This window comes from Stylophora pistillata, chromosome 1 (assembly GCF_964205215.1).
Source record: "Stylophora pistillata chromosome 1, jaStyPist1.2, whole genome shotgun sequence".
Lineage (NCBI taxonomy): Eukaryota > Metazoa > Cnidaria > Anthozoa > Scleractinia > Pocilloporidae > Stylophora > Stylophora pistillata.
The window spans coordinates 18,605,922-18,627,436 of record NC_142519.1 but is presented as its reverse complement, the minus strand read 5'-3'; the positions used below and the strand labels follow the sequence as shown (position 1 = coordinate 18,627,436).

Here is a 21,515-nt window from a genome sequence, read left to right as displayed (position 1 = left end):
CGAATCTTGTGTAGTTCATCTGTTCTTGTTATTTGGAGGCTCTCCTAAATCCATAGATGACTTAAATGAAACATCCTGCCTGTTGGGCAGGAAGACATACCCGCCTTTCGAATCTCGGAAATGGAGCAACTTTTGTCCAATCTTGATAATGGGTGGAATCAACAGTAGATGTCAAATCCTACGGGCTAACAGTCCTTTTTGTTTTTTCCTTATTGTTTGTTTGTCTGTTCCTTCGGATGGGAAAACAGATGGTTTATCAGAGTTTAAAATTATTCTAAGTTTCTTTATTTACATCTTTTGCGACGTAAGATTATCTCAACAGACAGGGGAGGAACTTCCTCTGAGAAAGGACAGTGTAGCTTATGTCTTGCTCTGGGTCGTAGCTCAGTCGTGAATTTGTCATGTCTGTCGATATGATTAACACATTGATAAGTGACGACCAAGAGGACATTAAGTGACGTCTTATTAAACCACGCGGGCATGCAATAAAGACAACTTATAAACTCGGAAACGTGCGGTTTGATGCCCGGATGTTTTGTTTCGGATAAAGAAAATCTCATGCAATTATTTGAAGAATTAGGGGAAAGTATTACTTTCTTTAAATAGACCTTCACTGAGTATCCTACGCAAAGAAAGGCTGAATTAAAAAAAAAATTGGCTTAAAATCCTATTTAACTGATCCTAAGCTGGTTCTCAGCCTAGGGCGAATGTGATGTAACAACTTTTAGTCACGAATCGATCATAATTTGATTTTAGCGGCCCGTTCAACTTGTTTGTAAGTCATGCAGCATTCTCTCCTAAACCATTTTATGAATGGCTTTTAAATATTCCAGATTATGCCAAATTTATCCCTCAGTCTCCCCCTTTTCTTGGAGAATTGAGAGTAAATCAGAGTCATATTTTCATGATTCCCCTCTCTCCTAGATAATATAATGAGTCTCCAGAATTTACATTTTCTTCTGGGTGCAGAGTAAACGTTAAACTTCTGGCTCTTTCGAGTTTACAGTCATTTGTATTAATACCCCAGTCAGACAAGATTTCACTGATCGTATATTTTGGAACTTAACGCATCTGCTTTGCTGTATTTTGTTTTAATTGGCTTAATAACTGTTGCTTGACATAAATTCACGGTCTTTAGTCTCAAGTCTATTTGAAGCGAGATGGAATGCGCGCCAAACGCCCATTTAACTCCAGGATGACATTGCCCTAATCACATAACATTTCTGCTAGATATGATTAATTGCGTTTTAATCGCAGTTCTCTTAGCGAGTTCCTTTGTTGAACTTCAGCGCGTGCGGAGTTGTTTACTACCTCACTAAAAGTTTTCGCGCTTCGTCAATCACTAACAAATCCAGGTAATTTTTTTGCATTTTTATTGACGGAATCAGATCGTATCATACTCTTTACTTAGCACACTACTTGAGATTGTTTTCTTGTGTTCTATGCAGTACTTAAAAACAAACACTTTTTAATTGAAATCCTTTTTGCCCTTACAGACATTAAACGTTCCGACTTTTTTTCTTTGAGTGGTTTTCGATCAGCGTTTCTGTCTTGCTTATCCATTTTCTGTGTTTAAACTAGATTACGATAGTTACGCGTTTGCACACGAGGTGACCATTGCTGCGTTGCAGGAAAGCATCGCTGCGCTAACGAAAGGAAGAAAAATCACTCGATGATCTTGAAGTCTTCATCTTCAACATCAAACCTTATCTATTCTGGGCTGCTTTTCTTCCGTTAATTTCTCTCTCCTGGCGATAGACCTTTTTTTTTCTTCTTTGTGTTTTTCCTAATTCAATTTGTCAGTCATTCGAGCTCTTGAAAGCTTATCTAGAATTTGTGTCAATAAGTGCCTTCAGTGCGAAGGATACTCTTCACTTGGAATAAAGCCGAGCGACCAGCTGGGAGAGGAAAGTCTATACGTTCTGAGTGATTGCGAAGAGCAAAGGTGCTGAGGTCGTTATAGTGCACAGGAGAGTTACTTTGAGCCATGCTACTATTCCAAATCACCGTTTCATTTTTTATCGCTGAATTGAGCTGTCTCCGCCATCCCATCGTTTATGGAAAGGAGAATTTGAAGACTTCGTTGGAAAAAGCTGACCCGCCAAAGCACAGAGAGAAACGATGGCTATGGGGCGGTAAGACTGGGTCTTGTGTGTTTCTTACCTTCATTCCTTGAAAATCTATGTCATTTTCACAACTGATTTGCTCAACTCGAAAATTAATTTACATAAGCGCTGTTCCGGAGTGTAAACTGAGGTTATACTTTATCGGTATGGAATAAAGCCAAAATATGTTGCACTTGAGAACTTCACTGACTCACGAGCGCCATCTTCTTGATGTTAGTTTAAGAATCATGCTTCCGTTGAGAAAGTTTTCTGAAAAAAAAACCAGCATACTTTTAACTTTGTTGAACCAGAATATTTGCAAGAATCTTGACCACTTCATTTTTTGATCCGGGCTTAGTTATGTAAACCTTTCTGGGGCTCCGTAGTCAACCACAAATATGGACTTTACTTTACCACTACTTCTTCGCCTAAATTAGATAAAATTGCTTTCACGTACCATTCTTCACCAACTGATCATCTATCTCAGGACAAAGATTAGAGACGTTTGCTAGAAAACAAAAAATATTTGTCAAAGGTTTTCTGCTTTTTCACCAAGCTCCACCCTATATGATGTTTGGAGGCATCTCAATATTTCGATTTTTATCGCGGTTATAGCAAGTCACGAGATCTTTGGTACGAACATTTTACTTGACACTACTTCCATAACTTTTCTCAATTGACCTAGCAAATTAACCCCTTTTTCTTTGGTAATTTCTTCACAGTTCTATATTTTGCCATTCCAAAGGAATCTTGAAATTTAATGCTCTTTAGATGCCGATATGTCTTGGTTTTTCCTCAAAGAATTTTCGAAAATAAAACATGTCCGTCAGTTTCTAAAATAGATCGTGACACATCTCGATTAATTTAATCAGATTTCCGTTCTATTTACATGAAATAAATGTGGCGTTTTTAAGATTAGTGTAGCGTGCCTAGATCACTCTCACTTAGACAGTCCTTTGGAACCGTTCAAAGTTGAACCTCTGAGAAATCACATTTAGGCGGTGCCTCTTGATATTCGATAGCTTAAGACTGAACCGTTCGGCGAAAGACCTTTTAATTTGCAATAATTACTCTTACCTCATTGAGTTTTGCCAAATCCTGCAATTTGTTTGTAAAGTTAAAGTATGCATGCAAACTGTCCTTCTCAACAAGTATCGTGTGTGTGCTCAAGAAGCCGATAAAGAGTATATATGAGTCAAGTGAGGGCCATGTACTAAAGCCGCGAGAATATTCGTGTAAAGGGGCATTGAAAAGCTAATAGATTTCAACACAAGTGCATTGCCTCTAATCCCTCTTAATCAAAAGGCGCACAGTCTAGGCAGGCTTGTTCGTTTTTGGCAGCAAATGCACCTTTTTGTTATTCGTTGCACTACTATTCAAAGAAGTCATGTTTTTTTGTTTTGTTTTGTTTTGTTTTTTTGCAATGCAGAGTATGAACAGATTGGGGTCTTGTCATACTGAACTTTGCAGTCAGAATTCGATCAGTACTATTTCCTAAACAATAAATCTTTTCCAAAGGGCGGATTTGTGCTAAACAGAGGTGTTTTTGCATGCGTTTTTAATCAAAGGTTTCTAAATCCTTTGGCTGTTCTTGAATAGTTTTCAAACGACGTGCAAAATTCGCCAAAAATTTGTAAACAGGTCTTATCATTGGAATTTTAGGCATGGAAAACAGACCCAAGAAATAATATTTTCATTGCTTTTTAGATAGTGCAGGAATGTCATTTGCACTCACGGAGACAAGTTCAAAACAAAAGATTAATTGCCATTCTTAACGATAACAGTTTGTTTTAAATGCAAGTTAAAAGTTTTGTTGATGTTGATCTATATCATGAGATAGATAATCGATTAAAGCTTATTTCCGGAAATGAACTGAGAAGAGGGTCTGCTAAACAGTGCTCAATTATACCGGACACATTTCATTTGTGCACAACAGGGCCTATCAGAATAACACGACCAAGTGTTTTGAACTCTTTCGTGGAATTCATACTACGAATACACACGGCCGCCATGATTTGACTCCTGCGTGTACATTACTGAGCGCGTGCTTACAATATAATACCTAGATGACACTCTCGTAAACAAGACCGGCGATCGTTTTGAACAGCAGGGCGAACCCTAAAGGCTTAAAGAGAACCTCTTTCAAACGTGTGTAACTATGGATCTTTGTCTATTTCACTTTCCTTGTCTCTAATTAGGGTGTGGTTTCATTCCTGGATGTGAACAGTGTAACGATGGACTTATTTGCAAGAAATGCAGACCAGTTTTCACCCCTGTGGAGTACGAAAGGAACAAAAAGAAGATCATTAGGTGCAGTCGCTCCTGTCCTCCAGGGTACAATCTCACATCTACAAGGGAATATCCCAAGATATGTATTAGAACACAATTTGGTAAGTTGAATCAGTTGCATTCCAAGATCCTTTCTTGAACCTAAGACAAATTCTTGGACATTTGGACAAGTCAGATATGCATGGTGGTTTATAGCTATCTGTTGGTACTTGGGCAGAGAAATGATGGTGCATCTCCATCAAGAGAAGATAAATCCTCACTGTGTCTGTTTTCTTGCTGTACAGGTCACAGTGATCGTGTTTCAGTTCCTGTGCTGAAACAGAGAACATAGATGGCTGTCAAATTATGACTTTATTAATGTTTGGTGAAATATACCAGATAAAATAGTCACGGAATCCATGCAGGTGAAGGAGAAGTTGATTTCACGTCTGTAGGTCACTGCAAGACTGGCAGCAAGGTTTAAATTATAAAAGACATTTTCCCCAAACCCCCAGTTTAAAGGCAATGTATTTAGCCTTAAAGGTGGTCACCCTTCAGTTAAAAGTAATGATAACCAAAGCCCTTCATTTCCTTGAAAAGTCATTGTTCTGTTATTTAAGGTTGTTCTGCACGACACTGTGAAGACTGTCAATCTCACAACCCAGTTAGCTGCGCGAACTGCAGTCAGGGATACTATTCACTACAAAAAAGGGTTATGGGAAACGTGAAATGCGTAAAAAAGTGTCCAAATGGTTTCACCCCTAACGTGAACACTGATGGGAAGATGATTTGCAAAGATTCGCAGTCAAGTAAGAATGATAAAGTTAATAGTTAGTTATAGTTAGGTGGAGGATCCTTGGGGTGTTTAGCATTGCAGAGTTGCACAAGTTATGCCCAAAAATCCTCGGACAAAGTTATGTTGTTTTTTTTTTTTGACAACTCTGAGTTGTTTAGCTCTCGATTTTTTGATTTGCGAATTGTCAATATAAAGTGAAGAAAACGAAGAAGAAGAAAACTCAGAAGATGGGGAAGGGAGAACATGGCGGGCTAGCCGTTACATGATGCTTTTCATAAGGGAGATCGGTATTCATCAGAAACCACACAATTTTTATCTCTGCCATTTAAAGTGTTTAAAAAAATTACTGCTTACCTCCTTAACGTTTTGATATTCTAAATAGAGACCATTAGGCTCGAAAAATTTTATCATAATTTCCAAGGTAATGAACTGTGGACGCCGGCATTTGAACACAACTTCTATCTTAATCGCAAACACAAAACGCGACACGTCGTTCATCAACAGCAACTGCGGCTATAGCTAAACCAGAAGGAAACATGATCAGAGTCAAGAGTTATAATTTTATATATACTTTTCAGGTTTCCGGACCATACTTTTCCCTTTAATGATGGATTTGTCTTTTTACTGGAACTGGAGAGAAGTTAAACGTCAGTGAACATTAGATGATTCTCTCTAAAGATTGAATAACTGTAGTGTATTTTTCAAGAACCCTGCTAACACACAGGCTGATTCAATTTTCCCATTTTCAGAATGCCAATCGTTTGTGCCTAACTGTGCTTCGTGCTTAGATAGCGTACGCTGTCGAAAGTGCAAGAGTGATCTGCATGTCTTCTTTAACAAAAGCGGCATGGCTTGTGTTCAGAACTGTCCGAAGGGCTTCGTCCCCGCCGACTCCAACTATTTCGGAAAGTACTGTAAAAGGCCACTTGTCGGTAAGTAATACAATCAGATCATCTTTCCTAAGATAAGCCCTCAATAAAATAATAGACCTAGATTTATTCTGTCGATGACAACAATGTAGAGAAAAAATGGACTTGAATATAATAAACTCGTCAAAATTTTTTATGAAATAATTGTGATACCCCGTGACTAAGCGCACTTTAATTCGTCCAAAGACAAATTGTTTGTTTTACAGCTAGAACTAAGGTTATTCTAAGAAATATATCGCACTTTGCATGCTTTCACAGGCCAAACAGCCCGCATGGTAGGTTTGGAGAACGCTTGAGAATACTCTTCTTCTCCCAATACTACGCCGCCTGAGTTGTTACGCCAATTAGCGCATACACGAAAGTACAGTCAATCGGATTTAACATTGTACACCAGCGATACTGAAGAATAACTTAATTATCATAACGTTTTTTTTCCAACAATATGCCGCCTGAGTTGCTACGCCAAGTAGCGCATACATGAAAGTGTACAGTCAATCGGATTTAGCACTGTACACCGGCCATACTAAGAAATAACTTAATCATGATAACTTTTTTTTTCCCAACACTACTCCGCCTGAGTTATTACGCCAATTAGCGCATACACGAAAGTACAGTCAATTGGATTTAACATTGTACACAAGCAATACTGAAGAATAACTTAATTATCATAACGTTTTTCTCCAACAATATGCCGCCTGAGTTGCTACGCCAAGTAGCGCATACATGAAAGTGTACAGTCAATCGGATTTAGCACTGTACACCAGCCATACTAAGAAATAACTTAATCATGATAACTTTTTTTTTCCCCAACACTACGCCGCCTGAGTTGTTACGCCAATTAGCGCATACACGAAAGTACAGTCAATCGGACTTAACACTCTACACCAGGAATACTGAGGAATAACTTAATTATGATTTTTTTTTTCTCTTAACCGTTCGCACTAAACGGGAAAAATTTTTCATCAATGGTTGGTCTGAGCTCAAACAAGCCACGATGAATTTCAAAACTATTAAAAATATTAAGTGGGCTTTAAATGTTAACCCAGGTCAGCCTACGTATGGTACAAATTTCTTGTCTTTTATTTCTTTGGTATGGAAAGAGTGCCGACTAGTTTCAAACTGTGAGAGATGCCCTGACAAGATCAATTGCCGCAGATGTGAGCCAAGGTTTTACAAGCTCAAAACAAATCCGTTGTCCCGCGCAAAGTGTGTTTCCTCGTGCCCACCAGGGTTTAATAGGAGAGGAAGGAGATGCCAACGGATTAAGGAAGGTAACACAGATCAAAGCGATCGATGAGTGTTTAATTGTAGCTTGTGATTTATTGGCGAGTAGGTTTGCAACTGTCTACCTCGCTCTGTTATCAAAAATTATCTTAAATTGCCCATTTTATTTACAAACACTTCAACGACGTCGTTTCTATCGTCTTTTAGACGGATGCTCTGACGAGTATTGTTTGGCATGCAAGGAAGGCTGGTATCGCGTCAATTACAACAAAAGACATTGCCAGCGCAAGTGTCCCAAAGGCTTTTACACTCTGGGAAAAAAACAGAAATTCTGTCTCCGTAAGTACAAAAACTATATGTTAAGCTGGTTGCCAAGCAATGACATAGAGATTGGTTCACAAAGAAATGACCATGCAGTGACGATTCTAAGACCTTTGAGTTTTTCCTTCACTTTGGAGCCAGTTGTAATAAAGGGGAGGTTATTTATATGAAAGCACTCAGGAGATTCACCAACTGGATTTCTAAGGCTCACTACTTCGAAGCCGAGGGCAGATGGTAACTTAACGTATTTTCAGTAAAAAATGAAAACAATTACATTAAAAACGAAGTAAATTATCAAAATAATACAGAGGTAATGAATTCAAAATACGTTGAGATAAACGTTTGGTCAAGTTATTCGCTAAATTGTCGACTAGCAACAACATATTCTCTCCTTTTTCTACGTAATTTGCATAGGATGCTTAGCCCGATGTGAAGAATGTACGAACGGTTTTGACTGCAGCAAGTGTGATCCGGGAACTTTTAAACTTGTCCAGGGTTTGCACACGTCTTGTATGACAAGCTGCCCCTTTGGCTACACGAGCCATGGTAACAACAAAACCGGAAGAGTCTGTACACTTAAAAGGTTTGTGAAATACCATACAAATGGAATGCTAAAAGAGGCCAACAGAGCCTTTGGCAAAGGGCACCCCTTTAAGATCCTTATTGTTCATTGTATGAGCATGTTACCTGGTGAGGTGCAAATAGGTGCGACGCCAACTGTAAAATTATTATTCAAAGTCTAATTTTGAAGGTGAGCCTTTTCTCATACTCCGTTACGCTTGCATGCTCCTCAAAGGTCGTCGGATATCTTTATCAACTGGAGATGGTTTGACCTTTCTTGATGATTCAATGCCCTCTCTCCACTCAAATCTGAGTAGTATTTTCCCTTACTATCCAACTGTGCTTCGTAGAGTACAAATAACGCGCGAGACGAGTACAAATATCACGCGATATTTGTACTCCAGAAATATCCACGAAATTCGCCCGCACCGAAATAACAATTTGGCGTCTTGGATAATAAATCTCTTATTAGACGTTTTGTTGTGTAGTACGTAATAAGATATTTATTTCTATACAGGATCACACGACCAAGCTGACGCTGTTGTGATGACATCAGACCAGGGCGGGCCCAGCCTCTCTCCGCCATGCATCAGACCTATATATAAACGTGGAAGAAAAAAAAAAGGGAACATGCATGTCCAGTTAGATAGCTGCTAAAAATGGGAGTTTGGCTTGTTGTTTGTTTGTTTGTTTGTTTGTGTTTTGCAACTAGTTTAAAGCAGATGTTCTAGAGTACATGCATGTGAAACGTTTATTTGGGAATTTGTTCAGAGCTTTTTTCAGCGCCATTCGAGAGATAAACAGTGATGAGAATACCTCGGGATATTTGAGTTGTACAAGCCCACTAACTAGCTTCTAATTCGCTGAAGGTCCAGTCAGGTCAGCTTAGTATCCCCATTTTAGACAGATAAACCATATTCATTTTGGAAAGAATTCCCAAATGATGATTTAGCAAGTTTATAGTAAGTAGTAAACCATTTAAAGTTGTGAGACTAACTTAAACTCTTTCTCACCCAACTCTCTCCTTCCCTTCCAATTAGGCCATCATAAGAGACGCTAAACTATTCTTCCACAGCACAGACTTGCTATTTCTAACTAACTAACTAATTATTGTAGGGCAAGGAAACAGGTCGTTTAAAAAATGATGGAAAGCGTTGAACAGACAATTATTGGTTTAAGTGTATTCTTCGTAAATTAGACGTATTAAGCCGATACCACACATAACAACAAGGACAACAACGACAAAGAAGAAGTTCAGCTCCCGAGAACACTGTATGCTTTGATGTCAGATGATGCCTTTCCTCCTTAAACGTTTAATTTCTTTTATTACACGACTCGGGCAGTCATAGGGCCAATAACTAAAATCAACCAATCAAAATGTTCTATTGCCGGTCAATATTCTCTAAGTATTGGACCGGGCACTGACCCGAATGATACCGCACTTACATCCATTTGAACTTCAGTCGTATAATAAATCTCTTATTAACCAAGCTTTCTCGGGAACGTACTGGAAGAATATCGGCCCTCGGTCTTTTTTGTACGGACCTCGGGCCGATATTCTCCCAGTAAGGCCCTCGCGCTTGGTTAATAATAAGATATATGTATGTCACTGATGGTAGGGTTAGCTGCCTCTGATAAAAAAAAAAGTATCTGAAAAGGCAAAAAAGTTTTGTCTTTTTTTAGAAATAACTTATGTATAATCATCATTGCATCGTCATTCCAAGAAAGTTCGACAAACGAGGGGAGATTTCATCTCAAAAAAGTTCAAATCTCCAGTTATACTGTGAAAGAATAGCTCCTCCCAGGATTTTAGAATTAGAATGCAGTAACGTAACAACTAGTGTATAAGTTGTATACCCGCGATACATTGACGGGTGATAATAAAAGTGAGGAGCCACTAACTCCTTTATAGTGCCTTAAATAATCAGAGATGAGGTGCAGATATGGGAATTTTTAGATTTATCCTTGAGCTACCCTATTCCACCTCCCTTCTTCCGCCACCAAAAATAAATATATAAAAGCTGGCCCTATAATAGTGATATGTGATCGTGTCTTTGCAAGAATTTGGTATCAGACGAGTTGTAAAATAAACCCAAAGGTTTGATAAGGATGGGTGGGTGGGGGGGGGGGGGGGAGAGGGGGAAGGGGATTCAGACCCTCTGTTCCTTCCCTCTTGATCCGCCACTGGTGATGAACACGTGCTGTAATCTCGTTCCCAGATCCTACCATGTAACTGAAAATTAAATTTAGTAATCTCGTGCCCAGGTTCTATCGTGTAACTGTAACTGAAATGTTGGACCTTACAACCGTTTGGCCGTGGAAGGTCTGGCAATGAGAGTACATATTTTAATCATTTTTATCATCGTAACCTGTCTTACCTGTTAACATTGCGCGACGATTATCAATGTGTCACTTTTCAAAATGGGGAATACCACGTTTTCTGACAGGTTGCATTATTTGAGAAGGTCGCTTATCAGTTAAAGGTGCGCTTTTAAAGTTTGGCTGGACATGTTGAAAGAAATAAATAGTTTAAAAACTGAGTGAAAATACAGCAGTTCAGGGGCGTAGTGTGAGATTTTGAAGGTGTACGCACAGGCGCCTCAAAATAGGGGGGTCTGGGGGCATGCTCCCCCAGAACATTTTGAAATATAGGGTCTTGGAAATGCCATTTCCAACTATTTCCGCAGAACTTTTTTATCATGATAAATGCGACGGAAAATGCAGCAGTTAGTTGTTTATTTCCCCTATCTCTATAGTTTTAAAGCTAAAAGGGTGTTGGCTTCAAAGAATTGACAAGTCTAGGAAGCCAAATAATGTTTCTTGTCGTTTATGGATTAATGAAGAGGTACTGGAAAAACAAATACACACGCCAGTATAATTCGAAATTTAAAAATCGGTCCTATTTAATCTGCCTATAAAGTTGTCCATTCTACAGAAACCGCCTTAGTTCAAGTGCAGAATGATATCCTACGCGCTGTTGATACAAACCATTCTATTGTTTTGCTACTATTAGACTTATCTGCGGCCTTCGATACAGTAGACCATTCTATACTGTTGTCAAGACTAGAGCAAAGATTTGGTGTAAAAGGAAAAGTAATCCAATGGATTAAGTCTTATCTCATAGACCGTGAACAGTTTGCACAAATTCAAACCTGTTAGTCAACGTTACGCAAATTGGTACATGGTGTTCCACAAGGATCTGTTTTGGGCCCATTATTGTATGTACTATATACTTCTCCAATAGCTGATATTATTAAGAGCTATGGTCTACAATATCATTTATACGCTGATGACACGCAAATTTATGTGTCTTTCTTCTCAAGTTCGCAAGATGAACTATCAACAGTTAAATCTAAAGTGGAATTGATTCATGGATGATATAGAACGGTTTGAAGCTCAACCAAGATAAAACCGAATTGTTACTCATCAGTTCCAGGTTTCGTCAAGTCCTGTACTCAATTTTTCTGAAGTTGGTGATGAAAAGATTAGCCCAGCTCAATCTACAAGAAATTTAGGAGTGTTTTTCGATCAACATCTAACAATGGATGAGCAAGTTAAAAAAGTCTGTCAAGCTTCGTACTATCACCTAAGGAACATAAGTAAGATACGAAAATATCTCAGTCCGGAAACTGCTGAAATTGTGATTCATGCTTACATTACATCTAAGTTGGATAATTGCAATTCCCTTCTTTATGGACTACCTGACTATATGAGTAACAAGCTACAGTCTATACAGAACGCTGCTGCGCGAGTTATTACTTTGACAAAGAAATGGGAACATATTACACCTGCATTAAAGAAACTCCATTGGCTACCTGTTAAGTATCGCATTATCTTCAAAATACTTCTACTTGTCTATAAAGGTTTACGTGGCTTAGCTCCAACCTATATTGCTGAACAGTTGCATCAAAGGAATTATGGCTTTCGTGTACTGCGTTCCTCATCACAAATGCTCCTGATGGTTCCAAGAACATTTCGAAAGAACTATGGTGACCGTACCTTCTCTATTTCCGGTCCCAAGCTTTGGAACGATTTACCATATTCCCTGAAAACATCTGAATCTGTTGCAATTTTCAAGAAGAACCTTAAAACATACTTGTTCAAAGACGCTTTTTAATTTACGATTTTTTATAATTTAATTGCTATGTTGATTAGTCTATAATTTTGTAAAGCGCTACGGAGAACTAGTCGAGCTTAGCGCTACATAAATGCTTTTTTATATATTATTTATTATTTATTTTATGATAACTGTGACAAATGCTATAAGGGAATAAAAAAACATATTTTCTAGATTTCAACTGTACGCACGGGTGTACGTGCGTATATGGATGCCAATGTAATAAAATATGTATGCTCGATTTTATAATTTTAGTTTACTTGATAATGACGTTCTGGAAACGTCGAAACGTCGTGTCATGCTTTATAATATTTTATCGCAGTTTTTCATTGTCAAAAGTAAACAAATAGCCAATAGAAAATTGAATAATTCAATTTGCGCTAAAATAACCTTATTAAATAGAAATGCCTTTGTATACTGCTTTACCCGCTTTTCGAGCTGAAAAACTTAACGGTAAAGGTTCCGCAAAAAAACTGGATTGTTTATCTGTGATTTCAAGTGGAAACGGTGAAGGGTTAATGCTCTTACCTTAATAATTCTCCACCCGCATGGTAACCTTAGGAAAAGAATGAAATCAAACCGGATACAGAAAATCAAAGACACGGACAACAAACAAAAGACGCAAATACAAAATAAAAATTAATGATTAATTATATTGATGTTTCACCTCCTGTTGAAAGACCAGAACATGTGACCCAGCTTCCTTTGCACGTGACGAAAGGTTTGATTTTCAGGAGAGATCAGCGCATGCGTTAAAAACAAGCTGAGACTCAAATAAAGCCAAGCCGGTGCACAACCGCCCCTAACCTTCATAAAATATACTGAGTGGGGAGGGGATAGGGGAAGTGGTGCACAAGCCTTTAGAGCCAGTCTAACTTGTTTTCAAACGGTCTATTGGGTTCATGTTCTTGGGCTCTTTATGATCCAAGATTTTGAAGGTACTAGTACTGGGGATGAAGAGGTGACACACAAGACCAGTCAGTTGGTACAAGCCATTTCTTACATTCCAAAGCCACTGTTTTAAAAAGAGGATGAGTGTAAACCGTTCGGCACGGAAATAATAGATCATTCTCGTTCAAATAAAAATATTTTTTTCAGGGTTGGTTTCTCACTTCCTCTCATCTTGAAAGTGAGGAGTTTTGTAAAGTGGTAAAGGCCAATTAGTCGAGCAGAAAGATATGATGAGTACGTGCACTCAAAGCCAAACTGAACATGCTGAATCGAATATTTCCTATTTGGGGCAACAAATGAAGAGGTGAAGTAGAATGAAATCATATTACAACGCAGTTGGGTTGCAAAAAGGTCTTTCGACGTTTGAAATGCGTTTCACATTTCATCCTGCCGACAAATCTATACAGCGTTTCTATTTTTTTTTCTCAACCTCTTTTTATTTTTTTTCTTCAGAGTACCCCGCAGTTGAATGATCATTTTTTTTTTAAATCACAGTTGATTATGAGATTTGGAAAAAATACAATTTTATAATTTTCAAGTTTCAAGGGATCGCTGCGAAAAAAAATATTTAAGTAGTGTTTTCAATAGTGTTAAAGCTGCGTTTGCAGTTGCGTCCGTCTTGTCTGGCTTACGTGCATGACCTCATAAACCTTATCTATAATGCACAACCACAATATTCCAGTTCCGATTTGTGTTAAATCAGTCAATTGTTTGTTCGTTATGATTGACAAAAAAGCCGCTTATATTGCCAGCCGATAAAATTATGACCTCTCAATTTTAAACAGAGTGGGTTCTGAAAGCATAATAGAAATTACAATATACTTCACCCTGTCTGAGGAAGCAAGACAAGACCGTCAACAACAGCAAAACAAAACAAACCTCATAAGATGGAAAGCTTACACATTTTGAACAAAACGCAACTGAGAAAAAATAAAACTGGTCGGGGAAAAATAGGCTTGAATGAGTTATGTAGAATCAGTATAGAATAAAAATTAATTTCTCAGATTAGAATGATAATTTTAATGGCAAACATGATCTTTGGGGAAGACAAATTTTTGTTTTTTTTTATTCTATACCAGCATCGAAGACAAATATGACTGAGGAAGGCGCTGATCACAAGGGCTAGTCCCTTCCTTTCTAGCCAGATCCCGTTTACTTGACTGTTTGTAATTAGCTCTTTTGAGAATCGCGTAACAAGCTAACTACGATCGGCCTGAAAGAAATGTCAGATAAACAAAAGCTAGAACTTTCTCATTTATAAATGACCTTTTAAGATAAAAAATGAGAGGCTTTTATGCGAAAGGTAAGTAGCTGAGTCAAGCAATCTGAACTGTGTTGGTCTGAGTATGCCTGACACAATAAATCCCCACTTTCAGCTCAGTTAAGACTCATTACCTTAGGTAACAATAATCACCGATGGTTCTTCTTATCTGCATCATCGTAAAATGAAATTTGTGAGATCTGTCAAGAATTTCCTACGATTATCAACCTTAATTTTTTTTTGACGTCAAGAATGAAACATCTAGAAAAAAAATATGACACCACCAGATTTTTCTGATTCTCCGGGAGTTCATCAAAACAAATGAAATTAAAAATAGTCGTTGGAAAGTGTTAATTACGATTGCATATTGCTTTGTACCACAAAAAGTATTCTCGTTGAGTATCCTTAAGAAGTAAAATTTCCTAAACACCATTTTAGAAAAGGAAAAACAATTCGCTTCTGATGGCGCCAGTTTTAATTAACCGCATTGACACTAATGTTAGTATCCTTGACAAGAGGATGTGATAAGCACGTAATATATAGCTGCTAACCCTTCTTACTTAATTAACAGAACTGCCTGCGGTCCATTTGTCTTCAGGTGCATAGGCAGGGAGGATACGCAGTTCAACAAATCATTTCTGTGAGAGAAAACGACGGCAAGGAACCAACATCGTCAACATGGAAGGAAAGGCTCTCGTCATTTGTCTCCTTTGGGCCGGTTTCGTTGCAAACAGACCAGCAGCAGCTATGGAGAACATGAAAAGTGAGTCCAGAGAAACACACCTGCCTCCTTTGCTCTTGAACAATCAAGGTAAAAGATATAAACCTCTCAAATATATAGCGTCGTCGGTTTAGATCACCTGGACGGTTCCTTCCCATATCTTTCAATTCTCTCGTTAAGTCCGTTTAAAAGACGAAATCTTGGGATTCGCTTCATGCAGGTCAGAAAATTTAATAGATTTATGTTTTCTCAACGCAGTTTTTTTTTTTTTTTTTCTGGAATTTTGTTGTTTTCCTTATTTTTTTCTTAATTTTGGCAACCGGTTCATGGAGGTATTTTTCACCGACAGATTAGGGTTGACAAGCCCATTTCTCGTTTCTTTAGAAGATATAGAAATACCAGATGAGGTCATAAGTGACTTTGCATCAAATTGCTTCCAACTGAAATGAAACTGAATTCTTCCGGAAAAAGTTGAAAAACGAAAGACCTTTTACTGTCAAAAGTTACATTTTCAACCCTTTGCAGTATGCATTTTTCTCCATCAAACCGTCTCAGTGCCTTTTGAGCATCTTGTTGGTAAAGAAACAAAACATGCAGCCGGGGTAAATTCATTTCTTAGCACAGCAGTTTTGATCCTACTCTTTATCCTTGTACGTGTCGTTTTACTTGACCTTAATGGAAATTGCGTTTAGTGGGTTTTTCAGTTATCATTGCGCTAGATCTCTTATCTCTAGAAAAGTCTGTAAAATCGAGATCATCGTTAAAAACGATTATTTTCCAAATAATCGAAGTCAAGGGGTAACTGACCTACACGAGATGGCCCCACTGTCTCTTATAAGTTAGTTATCCACATTATTTTTTAGTTTGCTTAAAAAAGGCGGTGAAAGGTGTCTGTACGATCAAAATGATCTGTTAGCCTCCTACTGTTTCGAAAAGTAAGAAGACATTTCGAGCTATGTAAGGTTTCAGGATTTTGAAAGATTCTAGAATATATTTACGATAGACACCTCATTATACACAAATAAAAATGGACATGTCTATTCCTTTCTGCCTTCTTAAGAACCTCCCACTCACTCCCTCTTGAACACTTAATTCCATTTGCCATAGCGTCAAAATAACATTTTATGAGATGAATATAATACAAACAACCCAAGTACACATGAACTTAACGATGATCTAGCTAGTTACCTCTATGCCGCAGCAAATACCGAAGAAGTTTGAAGTTTTACCGTCACAAAAAGGTTCAATATCTAAATTTGCAGTCTTTAAACTGAAACAAGAAAAAAGCTACTCCTGTTCCCTTGTTTAAATCAGAATTTATGCTCTTCTGATCGCATTTCAGTTTGCAGTGTTAACGTACCAAATTGTGCGTCGTGTCTCGACCACAGAACATGCCAAAGATGCCAGGACGACAAAATTTTGCTTGAAAGTTATTGGGGTGCAAGCTGTGTGGACAACTGTCCAGACGACTTCACTGAGATACGAACTGAGGACAATGGCGTCATCTGTAGAACAACCAAAGGTACAAGCATTATAATTTAATGCAAAGACACTCTCAGGAAAATGTTTTTTTCTAAAAAATTGTTGAGATAATCCTTTTTGGTACAATGTATATATGAATATATATGATTATGCATCACACATAATCCTTTTTATAACAAAGAAAGTATCAAGCCGTTTAACACAAATCTTAAAGGTGGTTATCTCGAGGTCTCTTCGTTTAAAACCGCGACCCAAATCAATCTTCGTTCTAATAAACAGCCCTAAAAATAGTCTAATCTTATAATTGGATTCACGAATTTTAGGTCATAGTATTTTGAGGGACGACGACTCTTCTTCCATATCGTCTTCCAGTATGGATGATCTAATTCTATGTCTTGGTTACAAACAGGATGCAGCAGGATACTGCATTGTTCCCAGTGTGAGGAACAGTTTGATGACATTTGCGACAGATGTGAGGACGGGTATCTACTTATGCAGCCAGGGACTGGCGCCAAGGTTCAATGCGTGGCTTCGTGTCCCGCTGGGTTTGTAAAACACGGGACAAGATGCAAGCCAGGTGAGCTATGGAGTTGTTCATAAATTTTTAAAAGGTCTATCCTCTGTACTGGGATTAAGAAATGGTTCGATCGGTGGTATCTTTCGTCTTAATTTACAGAGATGTGCGAAGACTTCTTCTGTTCTCGCTGTCAAGATGGTTGGGTTCTGCAGTACAAACAAGGAACCAAGTGCCTGTCTAACTGCCCATCCGGGTTCTTTAGGAAAGAAGACATGTACAACGGTCAGCCGTATTGTGAAAGTAAGAAACAGAATGTGTTGATTTAACCCTGACTCTTGGCTATGTCGTGATTTTGAGAAAGGCAGTTAGCTCTTAATTGGCTTTTCTTCTTCAAAGAATTATTCCAATCCTGGTCTTTTTCATTCTGCAAAAGATTAGCGATTGTTTGATAGTAATCGTGCTGGACTTGATATCGGAAGGTTCTGCCCCTAAACTTCTCGGGCTGGCCGAGTCAGTGTGTTGTGTTCTCTCTGAGCAAAACACGATGCCCTCACAGTGCCTCTCTTAAGCCGGGTTTATAAGAGGGTGCCAGTGAACTGTCAGGAAAACCTGACGGAATACCGATGGTTTATTTGTATTGGATCAAAGAGAGAAGATACACTCCTGGTAACTTCTGCCTCAAAAACCGGGATTGGCTTCTGAAGTGTTATGTAAGTTAGGCTCATAACTTTGAAACGTTTATTTGTTCGCTGCGAAAACTAAAACAGTGTCACGAGAAAGCTGGATTGTCAAACATCTCCTCGCGAGTCGACAGCACGGATTTTCTCCTCTCCCCTCCGGCCCCCAGGAAGGGAGAAGGGGAAATAATGGGTTATATGTACGAAGAGATATATAGCTGTTGAAAGTCGCACGTGGTACGTTAAAAGATTAAAGGAAGGAAAAGTAGATTAAGAAACAATCTCTCTCTCTATGGTCTAGTGTGCAGAGCAAATTGCAAAAGTTGTCAAGACTCGTACAATTGCGACGTGTGTGAGAGTGAATTCTACCTCATCAAGGATGTTTTTTCCAAGTGCTTACTCAGTTGTCCAGCCGGATTTCTTGCTGGTTATAGTCTGGACTCTGGTAAAGTGTGCAACAAAGGTAAGCGAGGAATAGATCATTTTTTTTTTACCTTGTGAGCGATGAACCAAGAGGAAATCAACATTAAGCCGATATGGAATGCTATACCCTTAAGCGTCATCCTCACTTCCTAATTTTTCCTCAGTGTAAAACATTTGCGAAACAAAATTAGCTTTTTTCTGATCCCCTTCGGATTTCTTAAAACAATTACAAGAAGTGATATCAAATTATCTTAAGAGAGATTAAACTGATTGTTACCAATTCGGGACCAGAACTGACTGAACTTTCCCGTTCGTGTAGGAGATAGATCAGCAAAATAAGATAGACGGGCTGGTCTCTGAGATTAGTTTGTTGAACTTTCCCGTTCGTGTAGGAGATAGATCAGCAAAATAAGATAGACGGGCTGGTCTCTGAGATTAGTTTGTTGAACTTTCCCGTTCGTGTAGGAGATAGATCAGCAAAATAAGATAGACGGGCTGGTCTCTGAGATTAGTTTGTTGACACATTGAGTAAAACCTTCCCCCATCTCCGCAGCCAAAAATGAATAGATAAATGAATGAAAAGGTAAATCGACAGAACAAGCGAAAGAGTCAGTCGTAATATAGTAGACGTTTTACAAAGCTACAAGCTCCTTAATGAAGGGTGCTTTTAACATTAATTTTTTTTTTTCTACTCGTGTACTTAGACACACGTGGTTGCCTGGACAAAACATGCTCACACTGCCAGGATGGTTGGTATCGAGTTCGTATCAGGAGAGACTTCCACTGTCGCCAAGAATGTCCACAAGGATATTTTGAGATTGAGAGGGAGGGGAAACCAAGGGTTTGCGGACGTAAGTATTAAGAACGTCAAAAAAAGCAACAATAACAACAACAACAACAACAACATCTGATAGGAACTATGGGCGGATTCATGCTGACGTCATTGTTTACATTTTTGCTCATTTGCATACGGCTTTGCGTAAAGAAGGAAGCATGTTAGATACAAATTGACTTCAGGCAGCTAAAAAGCTAGAAAACCTTAGTACATGGTGAAATTTTTAGCTCTTTGGGTGTAATATTCAAGGAGAAATAGTCCTCAAAAACTGCAAAATTTCTGGGTGGCAAAAGCGCTAATGAGCTCATACATTCTATGTAAAATTTTGAGTTTTTAAACCCGTGTTGCACAAAAAGTATTCAATGCATCAGGCTCGTATTCATTGGCCGAGTTAATCGTACTTTGACCTTTCGATATTCAGAACTGATTTATTTTTAGCTCCATCAGAAACTGAATTGCTTATGCTAATGAGGCAAATATTGTAAACAAGGACTCCCCTATACGCGAAGATAAAGAAAGATGAAGAACATAGAGAGAGAGGGATGGGTAGCTGCTTTGAAACTAGAACCATTGCTCCAGTTACCTTTCAGACAATATCTTTCACGCTTTATTTTGATTTTTCAAATTGAACAAACAAAATGTCTAAACTCCCTTCCTCGACCATATAACGTCAAAGCCTGATAAATTTTACTAACTTTTGGATTTTTCTTTTGGTGTTTTGAGGGTGCTCGTATAACTGTCAGAAATGCTTAAGTCGCCGGGAGTGTAAGAAATGTAAGGAGGGCCTTTTTAATGTTGTGCGAGGTGGTAGACTGTTTTGCGTTTGGCACTGTCCTCGAGGATACATTCCTCAGGAAGATGAAGAGAAATCATGTGTGAAAGGTAAACCTAAATCACCTCCTATTCAGTTGTTACAAATTTATACCGAAAGCTTCCTACTATTTTTTCTTAAGCAAAAGTGCAACGTCTTCCGTGTGTTTTAAAATAGTGCTATCGCATAACTGTTACCGATCAAATTTAGAAGGGGCTTCACTTGAAAAACGGGTATTTTTTTGGGAATAAAATCTGCCTCAGCGCATCTGTTACAGAAATGAAACCACGTGGTGGAATTGATTAGCCCGTTTTAAAGACCACTTTAGCTTACCCTGTGAACAGTCGGCACGTCGTTTTGTTACCCAAAGATCGTTAATTCGACAAAGGTCGACAAAGGTCGTTAATGCGACACCTTTTACTGGCCCCTTTGTCAAGACTGATTTAAAGGTGTCTGTAATATTTCCCAAGAGTCTGCTTTACATTACTGTGTTACTGGCATTTTGAGTCTTGACAGGTTCTTTTACTTATCGAAATAGTTTGAATATATCAACAAAGTTGAAATGGTAAATTGGCTACCGTTAGGATTATAAAAGCTGACGTTTCGAGCGTTAGCCCTTCGTCGGAGCGATTATATCGTTTGTATAATCAATATCTTATATCAGAAGGGAGGGGGGGTAGAGGTTACATTTACCCGGGAAGCTCTTAGGAGCCCCCTCCCCCTACCAGTGCCATTTTTGTAGTAACGTTTGTCAGACTTCACTGCACTTTAAACCTTATGCTTTTAACACTTAATTGTCCTAATCAAGATTTGTTTAATTTCAGCAAATGACAATTTTTCTGGACGCTTATAAGCTGAAGGATGAAACAGCCGCAGTCATCACTTTCATGTGGATTCTAGAACCATCTCCATATCTTTATTTGCAGTTTTTCACAAAAAAGCGTCCTGCGATGGTTGGCTGTTTGATTCTCTTAATGTTTTCGATCATGTAACTCTTAAATGGACTTTTTACTCAGTTTGCCTCACTATGTAGAGTCACCATTGCATCAAATGTTAAACGGCACGTTTCAATTTCTGAACAGCTTGTCTTTGTCAGGTGATGAATCAAATAATCAAGGGTCACTATTTGAAGATACGTAGCACTTTTTTTTGCTCTAATCGGCCCATTTTGATCTTTGCATTGTATAATAAGGATCGAAATAGGCCAATGATAACACAACTAAACAATCCTCATTTCAGCGCAGTACTACTTGGTGAAAGTGACATTTTTGAGACCTCATTACCACTCGGTCCAAACTTCGCCATTAAACAACTATTTTGATTCAGCATTGATGGGAAAATGTGCTTATATCGTTTTGAGCAACGCTGAAGATCTAAATCCCGAGGAGAAAAGTAGTAGTTCTCTCATAGCCTCAGTTCCTTTGACCAACAGCACAGTTCTGACATGCTCTAGTTACACATGATAACGATACCCATTTTTTCTGACACCATGTTTTTTGGAAAAACATATGCACAC

At 38.4% G+C, this 21,515-nt stretch overlaps 2 protein-coding genes across 2 annotated transcripts; both read left to right on the top strand.

Annotated features, from left to right (window-relative positions):
* The first annotated feature begins 33 nt into the window (after positions 1 to 33).
* LOC111336624 (endoprotease bli-4) lies at positions 34 to 10,464 on the top strand. The gene is made up of 8 exons (XM_022942750.2): positions 34 to 2,135; positions 4,304 to 4,495; positions 4,994 to 5,182; positions 5,919 to 6,101; positions 7,199 to 7,369; positions 7,530 to 7,661; positions 8,058 to 8,226; positions 8,722 to 10,464. The coding sequence occupies exons 1-8, from the start codon at positions 1,988 to 1,990 to the stop codon at positions 8,738 to 8,740; spliced, it is 1,203 nt and encodes a 400-aa protein (XP_022798485.1). The 5' UTR covers positions 34 to 1,987; the 3' UTR covers positions 8,741 to 10,464.
* A 4,625-nt stretch (positions 10,465 to 15,089) lies between these two features.
* Positions 15,090 to 21,329, top strand: LOC111336641 (furin-like protease 2). The gene is made up of 8 exons (XM_022942765.2): positions 15,090 to 15,344; positions 16,597 to 16,776; positions 17,146 to 17,313; positions 17,413 to 17,553; positions 18,232 to 18,393; positions 19,058 to 19,204; positions 19,912 to 20,070; positions 20,824 to 21,329. Exons 1-8 carry the CDS (start codon positions 15,212 to 15,214, stop codon positions 20,850 to 20,852), a joined length of 1,119 nt encoding a protein of 372 aa, XP_022798500.1. The 5' UTR covers positions 15,090 to 15,211; the 3' UTR covers positions 20,853 to 21,329.
* The last annotated feature ends 186 nt before the right edge of the window (positions 21,330 to 21,515 follow it).

Bases quoted from the DNA above. Each gene is read 5' to 3' on its own strand.
- LOC111336624 (XM_022942750.2), top strand. From the start codon at position 1,988: ATGCTACTATTCCAAATCACCGTTTCATTTTTTATCGCTGAATTGAGC. The intron at 2,136-4,303 runs GTAAGACTGGGT...GTCTCTAATTAG, and splicing joins GAAACGATGGCTATGGGGCG to GGTGTGGTTTCATTCCTGGA. The intron at 4,496-4,993 runs GTAAGTTGAATC...CTGTTATTTAAG, and splicing joins ATGTATTAGAACACAATTTG to GTTGTTCTGCACGACACTGT.
- LOC111336641 (XM_022942765.2), top strand. From the start codon at position 15,212: ATGGAAGGAAAGGCTCTCGTCATTTGTCTCCTTTGGGCCGGTTTCGTT. The intron at 15,345-16,596 runs GTAAAAGATATA...ATCGCATTTCAG, and splicing joins TTTGCTCTTGAACAATCAAG to TTTGCAGTGTTAACGTACCA. The intron at 18,394-19,057 runs GTAAGCGAGGAA...TCGTGTACTTAG, and splicing joins TGGTAAAGTGTGCAACAAAG to ACACACGTGGTTGCCTGGAC.